Source organism: Acinonyx jubatus, chromosome B2 (genome assembly GCF_027475565.1).
Source record: "Acinonyx jubatus isolate Ajub_Pintada_27869175 chromosome B2, VMU_Ajub_asm_v1.0, whole genome shotgun sequence".
NCBI classification, from domain to species: Eukaryota; Metazoa; Chordata; class Mammalia; order Carnivora; family Felidae; genus Acinonyx; species Acinonyx jubatus.
In genome coordinates, this window is record NC_069385.1 from 97,865,035 (window position 1) to 97,878,052 (window position 13,018).

The 13,018-nt window shown below is 36.6% G+C and overlaps 1 protein-coding gene across 1 annotated transcript in view; it reads right to left on the reverse strand.

Moving 5' to 3' along the window:
• Positions 1-633: 633 nt before the first annotated feature.
• Positions 634-13,018, reverse strand: part of HCRTR2 (hypocretin receptor 2) — a 113,414-nt gene continuing 101,029 nt past the window's right edge. The window contains exons 5-7 of the mRNA XM_015070114.3: positions 10,752-10,972; positions 7,609-7,730; positions 634-5,530 (exon numbers count right to left, since the gene is read on the reverse strand). Of these exons, the coding sequence (XP_014925600.1) occupies positions 5,301-5,530; positions 7,609-7,730; positions 10,752-10,972 (573 nt within the window). The 3' untranslated portion in view covers positions 634-5,300. The remainder of the gene's footprint in view (positions 5,531-7,608; positions 7,731-10,751; positions 10,973-13,018) is intronic.

The following is a 13,018-nucleotide window of genomic DNA, read 5'->3' on the forward strand; positions in this document are numbered from 1 at the left end:
ACTGTGTAGAGCAAGGCAGGCTGTAGGGGGAGGTGTGCTCATGCTTAGCTTTGGGGAGGCTGGGATAAGGGCCACAGCTGGGGAGCGAAGAAATAGTAAAAGCAGAGCGAGAACAAAGGGGTGCTTCAAGAAACTTTCCTCTGTTACCCATTTCCCCTTCACGGCCACTGGCCTAGACGAAAGCAGGGATGAGTTAACCTCTCTTCAGGGCTGACTCTGAGAGGAGTGGCCAAGTACCTAGGCTGTAATAACGGATTACTCAAAGCAAAACACCCTTACCCCTGAGGTAACTAGTCTTGAGATTCTATGCCGAGAGTTTCACTTGGTCTTTAGAAACCACCTCATACTCAAATCGCATGTGCCTGGATGGAGCCAACGATTTATCTTGTCCACTTACCGCGGCTGCATTTTCGATGCCAGTTAGAATAAACAGTGCTGAGTAGAAATGGATTTTTAAATAAAAGTCCTTGGCAGTTGATTCTGTCATGTATCAGAATCATTTAGGAAGTGAAAAACAGAAAATATACATTTTTAAATGTATCACTAACTTAAAAGAGCCCTAAAAGTTCTAGATATGATGACCAATAAAAAAATTTCTTAATGATGGGCAAGCCATACTTATTAGTCTCATGATAAATTGAAAATCACAAGGTCATCATTTTCTCTCAATCAAAACAAGATTCAATCTCTTGACTCTGATAAAAGTTCCAAAATTTAATGATATTTGTAAATAGTTTTCAATAATTTTTATGAAACATTTCTGTTTGAATCTTAACCATCCTTATTTTAGTACCTGCTCTCCAAAACAACATTAAACACCTTTTCTATCATGATTATCCCCGCTTATATAAACTTATTGGGAAAAATATTTGGATCATTAAGCACTGCACCAGAGGGCTTAATTTAATCCTTAACTGAAAAGATTTGACACTAGTTATGAGTGAATATCCAGCATATCCAACCGACAACAAGATTTTTCATACAATAGAGAGATCAGTGTGAATGTGATTATACAACTCTCAATATAGTTTTTACTTAAAAACTGCATGATGAGGGGCACCTGGATGGCTCAGTTGGTTAAGCGGTCATGGTCATGATCTCACAGTTCATGGGTTCAAGCCCCGTGTTGAGCTCTGTGCTGACAGCTCGGAGCCTGGAGCCTGCTTCGAATTCTGTGTCTTCCTCTCTGCCCCTCCTCCCTTGCTCACATTCTGTCTCTGTCTCTGTCTCTGTCTCTCTCAAAAATAAATAAACATTTAAAAAAATTTAAGAAAAACTGCATAGTGAGCATCTTTCATGGTTGGTATGTAATCTCAATGGATTTGATAAGAAATTTCTTCATGAAGACACAGTAAATCAGACATAAAGAACTTTAAATGTATAAGATAATTGTTAAACAAGTGACATGATTTCACACACATGGGATACAACAGTTATAGAAATACATTTCATGAAAAACTTCAAAGACATTCTAACCCCAAAGCTGAGAAAGAAAATCTAAGAGAATAGAAATACGTGGCAAATGGGAGGGAGTTTTTTTTGCTCCCACTTTAATTGCAGCAGTATTCTAGAAAACAATCCTCTTTGAATTTGGGAAGATAACAGTGTTTTCCATGCCTTTGCACTTCATTTTCTGAGGTACATAAAGTAGTAGAATAGGCTTTAACAATATTTTTTGTTTACATATTATCTCTAAAAAGTCAATTATTTTGCTTCATGCCATTTGAAAACTAATTGTACATAACTAATGGAATTTCCTTTTTTTTGACTTGCAACTTGTAGAAAGTAGAAAAGTTGTTGTAAAATTAACTGGAATTGAAAAACTTTCTAAATTGCAATGACTAACCAGATTTGTTTTGAAATGCAGTTGATTATGACTGTGATTTATATCAAGTGTGAAAGATTCTATTATTATTACACTGGTATTAAAACAATGATAGCCCTCCTCACAATCTGTGTCCACAAGCATGTTTGGGTGTTTGTCACTCTGATATTTCAGGCTTATGTATATTCAGGCTACATTTTATAAGCATATTTAGCTGTATCTTTGCTAAAATAATGTACACTGGGAGTGAAATTCAATATCATTATGCCTAATACTTTTGCAATTAACTCATCAATAGTTTGTAACATTTAATATCCAAGAAACACTCTAAGACTTGGAGAATATACATCATTTTCCTCAGAAACTGGGAGCTGTCCCTTCCCAAGAATGAACGAATTCAAATATCAAATATCATGGGTTTGTAGAAATTCAGAAATAATGAAGTTCGAATGTATTCTGTGCTAGATAAAATCATCACATCCTTGTTGATAACAAAATTTCAGTAACACTAATGACATTTTACATTAAATCTTGAAACATAGCAAAAAAGAGCGATAGTCTATGTATAGCATAAAACAGTTGCAACACATTCTTTTCATAAGAAGTCTCTCATTTGTGTTATTTAGCACATAATGAGGTGAGTAGTTGACCCTTTGTTCCATAAGATTGGCAGGTTTGGGGAACACCTCTTTCTTTACCATTTGTCCTAGTAAGGTAACCACTCTAAATCCAGACCTCTTAGAAGGATTCCTGTATCAACACATTGGAAGCAACCTGCACAGTCAGCTACTCCATTACCACGGTTTCTGGTAGGTACTGGTGGTTTTTTGCTTGTTTTCCTTCCAGGCAATGATCATTCTTAGAAACTGTCTGCTTCCACAAAACTTAGCCGTTAGCAAGCGTAAGTGACGGTGGAGATTTAAAAAGTTTTAGTTAGGAACTCAAGTCATCCAGGTATCCATAAAGTACACAAGTACTTTAAAACCAGCCTTCTTTGACCCTGCACTTATAACACAGGGGCCACTGTTTTGTAAACCACTATTTCTTTGAGTAGGATGACAGTGAGTGACATTCATCATTTATACTCAACCTCTTCTTTCAGACCTTTGGCCAGCCTTACAGTAGTGATGACGATCGTGCCCGTTGTAGACAGCTGTGCAGTAAAATACTTCACGTGGGCTATTTAGCAGGTGTCAGGTGGGAATTGGAGCAGTGGTTCTCAAATGTTAAGGTGTTTCAGAATCACCTGTAGGGCTTGTTAACACGCGGATTTCTGGCTGCCACCTCCAAAGTTTCTGATTCAGCAGATCTGAGATAGGGTGGAAATGTGCATGCCTAGTAAGTTCTTAGGTGATGCTGATGTTGATGGTTCAGAAACCACATTTTGAGAATCATTGATTTACAGCAAAGGAATTTTGACTTCTGAGTTTGTCCTTAATAGGCGATCATACAACTGCCGCTTCTCTGAGCCTCTTTCTCTCTCCATTTCCCACTCCCTCTGGCTTGCTCTCCCTCTCCCAATCCCTCTCTTTCTTAAATGATAAACTAGATATATTACAATCTAAATAACTTAGCTCTTATTCTGAGACACTACTTAGGCATTAAGGCATATTATCAGTATTACTTGAAGTACCCTCAAACTATTTAAAATGCTAGCTCCTATGACAATCTGAAAATTACAACCCTCCTTTCATGCAGCATAATTAAGAAAGTTCTCCAATGTACAAAGGGAAGAAAGGAGAGAGTTATAACATTTCGCTTTTGTTGATATCTTTCTCATAATTAACAAGTGAATTTCAATAAACCTTGTATGTGAGAGTCGTTTTGGCTTTGAGTAGCAAAAAGCACACGGTCGTCACACATTCTAAAACAGGAAAACAACTTGTGGATAATCTGGCTGTGTTACTTCTTTCAGAAAGCGATGAGTTGGGAAATAGAGATGAACAAGATTATTTGTTACCTTCTATAAAAAATCTTTCTTAAATATTGTTCTCCACATCTTGTATTTCAGTAAAATAAGGACACCTGCTGCTATCACATGAGGAGAAGAGCAGCTTTCATGAATATCTTTTACTTTTAATTCAATTTTAAAGTGAATATTTGAATTAGAGAGATTTTGAAGAGGGACAAGTTTAAAATATCCAGTGCTTTGAATTGCAGATCTCACATTTGTACAAAATATGCTGGGCGGCTCCTCATTTGGGTGCGAGCTAAGAGCCAGCACTTGCATTCTATCCACCTGTTGGTCTACATGGAGTCTGCAGACATAGATGTGTCACTGAATGAATGGGAAACAGCGCAACTCTACTGTTTATGTCCATGTGGGTTGCTCTGCTGCTCCACCCATGTTCAAATCTGTCCCCCAGAGAAGTTGGCTGCCCTGCAAACTCTATCAACATGTCCCCCTCAGTAACCTAGAGCAATTTTGAAGGCACGTGTACATCCACCCTTACCTCATTCCCTAGCACCTAGCACAGTGGGTGCACTTCCATAAATATTTGATAAATGCTTATGAAATGTAAATAAATGCAAATATTTACCAAGGAATCTCCATGGCAGTAGTAACTCTCCCATATGGGACCCAGCTGTGGCTTGGTAGTCCTCTACCCCTTTCCTTTGTAAATTGTATTCTTAATCTAATCCTGCAAGGCCAACTATATCATTTTCATTGGTTAGAAGAATCCTATCTGATTCTCAAATGCTGAAGTCTTTTCTTAGATACGAAGATCATTATGTATCTGTAGTCACTCCAAAATTGTTATTTTAATACAGTCTTACTGGCCATATGTTGAGATGACAAACGTTAGCAATGGTAAGGTTACAGACCTGAGAAAAGTGTGTAAATGGGTGATAAGATTCATGGAAAATAAAGTTTAATAGTATATATTTTTAGATAGTTTTGAAAGATAGCTTTTGAGAGTTATCTAATATAATATGCTATTTTGTATATAAATATTCTCTCAGATGGCACATCATAATGAGTCTTTTGTGATTTTTTTAAAACTATGAAATCAACTAACATGTCTGTTGTTAATGCAGAGTTAGTAATTGCTACTTCTTTTAGTAAACCAAAGAAAATCATTGGATAACTTTTGGTAATTTTTTGCAATTGATCTGAAGGTGAGAGATTAAAATAACAATTAGAATTAAAAATATTCAAACATTTAATTGACATAAATCATAATACATGAAACTAAAACTGAAATAGCCTGAAATAAATTCAGTTGAAGGTCAGACTTCTACCATGTTTAAATCAAAAGTGGAGAAATTATTTTAAACTGACTTCGTTTTTTATTCCAAAGAGCAATAGATGAAAATGAAAGAAAGAAAGAAAGAAAGAAAGAAAGAAAGAAAGAAAGAAAGAGCCACAAAGTAATTTTAGCTTCAGATCGTTAGGATAATAAAATCTGTGTGTACAGACATTTTTAAAAAAGAATAGTTTTACTCAGATATCCCTGTCATATGAAAGAAGATTCTACCAGTTTTGAAGTGGCCCCGCTCCATTGGCTGTTGGGAGTGTGCTTATGCTGGTGAGGACAACTTGCTCGGAGAGTTTTGATATGTTGTCAAAGTTGCTGATCTGGGTGGTCAAAGACTTCCGGCTCTCTGTGCTGGTCCGGCCCCGGGTGAGCCGGTCCTCCTGGCGATGGTGAACTCCAAGGCAACAGCAAGAAAATGCAGCTTTAAATTCCTCTCGAAACTTTCCTGCCAAATCAGGGAGAATGAAAGGAAAAAGAAGTAAGCATAAACATGTGTCAACAAATCCATGAGTAGGGTACAAATAAGCTGCTGCCTTGAGCCAAACTAACAATGAGGTGCAACATTTTGGGAAAAGTGGGAAATAGGAAGAGGAAATTGTGTTATTAGAAGCTGGGTAGACTCCTGAAACAATAAGATATTTCCCTAAAATAATGTAACTGCTTTTCATGTGTGATGCTTGGAGTTTGATTTATTCCTTCAGGGTTAAACCTTCTGTATTTGCGAGTGGGGGTTATTTAGATTAACTATAATAAAAGTGATCATAACTAGGATGTCCAGAGTTATTTAATAACTTCAAAAATGATGAAAGCTGTATTGTATACAGCCATGGCTATACAGAAATTATCCCTTTATTGTCCTCTGAAGAAACTGTTCTACTGGCACACTGAGTTCAACAAAGAATCTATAAAAAAATCCTTAAAATATGTAGAAAATTTCTAAAGCTTTATAATTCGGCATAAAGCAGAACAAAAAACTGAAGGAAGTTATTTCTTGCCTTTAAATTACTGACATGAAACTGGAGAAGTATGAAAATGAAATAATCATCTTTTTAAAGGAAAAACGAACAGCACTGGGAGTCATCAGTGTTCTCTCTGAGCCTCAATTACCAAACTGGGTGATTGAGTGACAACACAAGAAGGGAAGGTTCAAGGGTGTAGCAAAATAGGAGGCACCAGCCAAGTCCCCAGTGGTTATCAGCACCTCCCCTGCCTCACTCAACCCTCTGACTTTGACTTGGTTCTGTGGCCTTGTCTTCAAATACTTCAACTTACAACCTCTTAGTGGGTTTTATCTGCTTAGTGCAAGGGTCAGGCCCTTAGTCATTTCCTAACCTCAAGGCAGTGGCTTCTTCACTGCTTTCCAAGACAGAGCTCCACATGGCCCCTTAGCTCTTCAAACACAGCACATGAGCAGGTGAGTTGTATCTGGTTATCTAAGACCTAATGCCATCTTTATTTTAGAGACAGGGGTTGGATGTAGCAGGGGAAAGCATGAAAAGGGACAACCGAATACAAAATAAAGCTCACATATACACCACCTGATTCTCTGAAAGATGAAATAAAGCAGGTTTATATATGGTATATGCCATGATCAAGAAAAAAACAACAAGAAAAGTTGCTGAAAAAAATCTAATTGATTGTCTTTTTTTTAATAACCCATACAACCCACAAGGCTAAAGATGAAGTTGGAAAATACACATTTTTTATTAAGTATGTCATAAAATGAATTGCTTTTTCTTCCACATAAAATGATCATATATTTAGGGATAGCAATGAGAAAGAAATAACCAACTGGTTAGAGAAGAAGACAGTGTAAAGATGTAACTAATTAAAACACAGTTTTAGAAGTCAGCCAGGAAAAATGTTTGTAAATAAAACAATTAGTTAATTGATTTTTATAATTATGTTGGTTCCATAAACAGAGACAGATTAAATCAGTTACAGATGTGTGTGTGTGGGGGGGGGGTGTGTATGTGTGATTTAGTTTGTGTGTTATTTAGGAGTAATATCATTTTTTGGTGGTCATTGAGAAATCTTGAGATAAACCCAAGAGATGTTACTGATAAGAGAAATGCAAATACAGAAACCTACCTAAAAGTGGAAGGGTTCTAATTCAACCTCAATTAGGCAATCTCAGTGTTGTCAAAGGAAACAATATAGCAAGCCTGTTTTATTTTCAGATAAATTTGTTTTACATTTTGGTAAATCATAAGTTTAATGTATGGCAAGCAAGATTCTGTGTTATTCAGTTCTTACAATTTTCACTTTCCTATTTCAACATTTCTTTTAAATTTTATGGGGAAAATTGCTTACGTGATTTCCTCTGATGAGTTAGGTAAGACGTGCTCCTTCTCATAAGGGGAAGAAAAACTCAAGACAAATTACATCGGGGGAAAAAAATTCTCATTATATGGCACTTAAGCCCTTTACACATTTCAAGAGTGTTCAACACCCTGCTGGTCATTGATCCCTTGCCCTTGGTTAGAATTGTGGTTTGCATGGAAGAAACAGTTGAAAACTCACCACTGAGAAAATTGTAAATAATTGGGTTCGCAGCACTATTGGCATATACAAGCCAGTGTGAAAATGTAAACCAGGCATATACAGTCTCTCTGTCTTCTGTGTGGGTAAACATCCCAAATACTCTGTAGGAAAAACAAACCAAACCAAAAAACAGTGACAGAAAATCCAATGTGATTTGAAAAGTACCTTTCAAATAATGAAATTCAAGTGTGAACATAGCCCTTGATAGAAGCTGCTTAACCCCTGTTCTCCTCTGCAGTGGGCATTGGTTTATGCTACCATCGTGAGTTTAGAAAAACCTCAGAACCTGAACAAAATCTCCATGGTACAATTAGTAAATCAAAAGCCAAGTAGGATCAGAGAAGGATCTTTCTCTCCCATAAATAGTAAATGCAATACTCTTTCTGGTGGGTAAGTGTACAGAAGTCAAATATATATCTATGTTCCTTCTTTCATATTGTTTCTAAATACAATTGATCAATGTTTGCTAATATTCCATTTGGGGCATCATTTAAAAAGCACTCCTAAACTGTAGTCTCTGAGTACTTCTTCCTTTCTACATTTGTGCACTGATCAAAGTTTCACCATTTTTCAACTACAATCTCCCCAGCCTTGTTGAAATTTGTCTTCTGGGAATTCATTATGGCCAGAGAGGAACTAGTTTTCAGTAGGCAAAATTCTGGTAACTTCTTAAAATTCATGAGTTTTAGTGTTTTATTTATTATTTTAAACTCTGGGGGTGCCAGGTGGCTCAGTCAGTTGAACATCTCTTGATCTTGGCTCAGGTCATGATTTCACAGTTCGTGAGTTTGAGCCCCTTATCTGGGTCTGCAGTAACAGTGCTGAGCCTGCTTGGGATTCTCTCTCTCTCTCTCTCTCTCTCTCTCTCTCTCTCTCTCTCTCTCTCTTTCTCTCTGTCAAAATAAGTAAAAAAAAAAAAAAAAAAGAAAGAAAAGAAAAATCTTCATTATTTTAAACTCTGAAAAATATTTATTTTATCCTTAAACATCATTTTTACGATTTGTTTCATATTCAGAAATATCTCATCTATCAAATTGTATTCACTAGCCAACAGTAGGTAACTTGTAACTACCCAATAATTAATTTTATAGGCTGAAGATAATTCATTCCCTGCCAGAGACTCCATCATTGATTGTGTAATTTGGTTACACATGATGGTGCCTATGATAGAAATGCCTTTCTGCAATAAAGTGATGTTCTGTGGAGTACTCGAGTTTTACAAAAATACAATATGGAGTGAAATAACATGGACAATTAATGGTCTGTTGTGGAATTAATGGTCTGTTATGACCCTCTACCATAATATATCTTTGAAATCCTAGACAAACTAGAACTACTTTAAAGAAGCAGGTTTCGACTAGTTGGGCAAAAATTGTTTCCAGGAAAAAGGATTTAGAAATTCATTGGTGAGAGAAAGAAAACACAAGCATGATCTACGAGAACAAACAAAGTGATAAGCATTTGAAGAAAATGTGTTCAGTAAAGAGCAAAACAATTTTCAGGGTTACTTGAAGTGTTTGGTTTTTTTGTTTTTCAAATTTTATAGAAAAGAGCAGAATGCTCAAAAAAATCGAAAATATTTTAAATTTTACATAGACTTTCTTCTTAGCCATTTTTCCTTGGAAAGGGAGATGTTAAAGGTAGAAAAATAAGAAAAAATATGACAGACAAGTAGATATTTGGAACTAGCTAAAAGACAGGTACAGATGCTAAGATTCAGGAAATCCAAACAAGCAATCCAGAGAGCAGTAAATCCCATTTTCATCGAATTTAGACAGACGACAAAGTCCAAAAAAAATTTTTTTAAAAGGAGAAAATCATTCAGTAGCATATCGTGTTTATAAAGCTCTTAGGAATAGAAAAGATCGTCTATCCAGAGATCAGAATAAATTTGTTTGGGATTTCTGTGGTCAAGAAAAGTAAGAGAGGCATTATGAAAAGCTCTGGAGGGCAAAGTCGCTTTTGTCTTCTCATGAGTCAGTATACGTTCCATGCTACCAAAAAGCTTACGCCTTAAGGCTGCATCTATACTAAATAGTATTACTGAGCAAACAGTTCACTTTCCATCGAAAAAGTTATTAAGCCCTTAAAAACAAGGGCCAAGGAGAATGAGAAATTTCTGCAGCTGGCTCTACCACCTTTAGTGTGTGTGACTCCAGCCAAAGTTGCAGCTCTCTAGAGTCTCCAGCTGTGAGGAATATGATATGGACTCTGAATCAGGGAAAACTGAGAGGAGCAACCCCAGTTTAAGTTCGAAGCCTATTATAAACAAAATTACTATTACCTTGGGGCCAGTCCGTTTGCAACAGTTATGATAATTCGCAATAAAGTTGGCTGGCTGTGAAGTTCATGTGTACCATGGCCCCTGTACTGGCTGTTCATGTTGGTCAATTGTTTTCACTTAACAGTGTATCTGCGGCCTAACAAATAACATACTTTCTCTCGCTGAAAAGTTGTGTGTTTTTATTGATAGTCACCTTGAGCTTAATTCAGTGACTTCAGCAAATACATTTTCTTTCTTTTTTTTTTTTTCATTTAAACATTTAAAACACAGTATGAGTCCTGATTCCATTTTTTTGTGGGTGCTCACAAATGCACGTTTAAGTATAATTAGGATGCTAACAAAACATTCTTATCTCCTTTTATCTTTTCGATAGAATCCTGTCATAATTCCTTATGTATGAGAACAAAGTTTTGGAAAGCCCATTTGTTCTGATCAAAAAAGAACTCCAAGCTGTCAATGTTTGTTGTTGTTGCTTTTTTTTTTTTGGTTTTGTTTTGTTTCTTTTGTTTGTTTTGTTTTGTTTTTTGCATTAGAACTTTTTTTGCACCTAAGGCTCAGCAATTACCTCAAAGAGGTCAGGGGAACCTCTGTTTTATGTCTGCTCAACAGAGAATTTCCATGGACAACAGAGAATTTCCATGCTTATAGAGTCTGAGCATACTAAAAAGGCTGTCTGCCTTACCTGATAGTCACAACACATTCAGTTATCTGGCCTGACAACTATCTAGGCAAAGGGCTTAGATTTTTTTCTGGCTTAAGAGGAAAGAAAAAAAAAAGAACTTAATTAAGAACCAAGAAATGACAGCCACTTTGTTTTGAAATAATGGGTGAACTTTACCTCTTTAGCACGTTGAGGATGCTAATCGGTAGATAGCAAATTGCAAACACCAAAAGCACAACCATTAGCATCCGGGCTGTTTTCCGTCTGGCTCGGATCTGCTTTATTTCAGCGGCCACAGCACTAATCCTGGACTTGGTCTGCTGTCCCGACCCTCGAGGCTGTGAAGTAGGCTGCAGGGGCTTCCATTTTCTCTGAACTACAGATGATGTTCCAGGGATCTGAAAGGAGCAGAAACTCTTTATTGCCATCTGACTCAGGGATGTTCCACTTTGGGGAAGTAACCCAAAGATATAAGAAGGAGAGTATTCTGGATGCCTGTGGTCCAGGGAGGTTAAAGGCCTGTTTCCCCCAGAATGTTTGCTGAGTTAAGTATGTTCTTGAGTAATACAGTGGAGTGTCAAATAGGATTTGTGGTGGAAAAGAAAATTGAAACATCCCATTTTTAAAAATAAATGTTTAATGTTTATTTATTTTTGAGAAAGAGAAAGGGGAGGAGGTGGTGAACGGCAGAGAGAGGGAGACAGAATGGGAAGCAGGCTCTAGGCTCTGAGCTGTCAGCCTACAGTCCGACACGGGTCCCAAACCCACAGACTGTGAGATCACGATCTGAGCCCATGTCGGACACTTAACAGACTGAGCCACTCAGATGCCCCTGAAACATCCCATTTTTATTAAGGTCTAAAGAGAGCTCAAATGGAAAAGCTATCTCTTTATAAACAGAGAAGTTGTATATCCAGACAATGGAATATCATTCAGGGCTAAAAAGAAGTGAGATATTAAGCCATGAAAAATCATAGGGAACTTAAATGTGTATTACTAAAATAATCCAATCTGAAAAGGCTACAACTATATGACATCTTAGAAATGGTAAAATCAGAGAGACAGCAAAAAGATCAATGGTTCCCAGGGGCTGGAGGTGGGGTGGGATGGGGGGTTACTAAGCAGAGAACAGAGGATTCTTGGAGCAGTAAAAATACTCTATATGATGCCATAATGATGGATACATGTCATTATACAATATACATTATACAATGTATTTGGATACACAGTCCAAACCCATAGAATGTACAATATCAAAGGTGAACTCTTAGGTAAATTCTGGACTTTGGGTTTAGTAGATCAGTGTAGGTTTATCAGTTGTGATATATATATATATATATATATCATTTAAGTGAGGGATATGGATAACAGGGAAGCACTTTATGAGTGAAGGTAGGAGGCAGAGAAACCTCTGTATCTTCCACACAATTTTGCTGTGAACCCGAAACTGCTCTTAAAAACAAAACCAGCAAACAAGTCTTAAATAAAATGCGAGAGAAATAAAAACTGGCCAAAAAAAAAAAAAAGAGATGTAAAAGGATGACAACCATATTCTCTTATTAGGAATTCCCAGTTCTGTTCAGATACCTCAGTGTAAAGACAGGGGAAACCTAATAGGTAATTGCAAAAGAAACCTGAATGGATTTTTTTTTCCATGCGTCACTACTGCCATCTGCTGTCAGATGGACAGATAGGACTTAACTACCTAGTGCTTTTTATTAGACTGTTTTTCAGGTTTGGCCAGTGCAAACCTTGAATGAAGGGATGAAAAAAATAAACTGTTCTCCATTGTTTAGTACGTATTGTTATGAAATTGCTTGAAACCAATTTCATACTCCAGTCTGGTTCTTTAAAATGCACACAAAAATAGTGAGAATCCCTTGTGGTCTTATATTAACATTTCAAATAGCTGGAATTTGTAACAATAATTATACAACTTGTACTTTTCCATTTCTTTTCAAAGTTATTTGATAATGGCAGGGAGTCCTTCCAAGTATAATATTTTCTTAATTACAAACTCATGAAGATTGATAGGGTTTAGTGAGCAAAACAATAAAGTTCAGCATGCATAATTTTTTAAGAGGAAAATGGGCTAACACACCATAGCCGTGTTCTCATTCTCACGAAGACTCACTCTTTGGTCACCTTAGTTCTGTTAAGATTATTCAATTGTTGCTTTTATCTCTGTGCTGCAAGCCAAGACAGACCAATGTGTCCCTGTGCTCTATCAGAATGGACGTCGTATGGACTCTGTTTTTATACATCACAAGATCCAAGTGTGTTAGATAATCGTTGAAAGCAGAATTTTACTGTTTTCAACACAGTTGAAAATTTTTGATTTCCACACAGAGCTTCTGTTGACCAATAACTATTCCCTCTCAAAAAGAAACACATGAAGTTAATGAAAAATTGCCCTTAAATAGAAATACATTTGATAAATTATT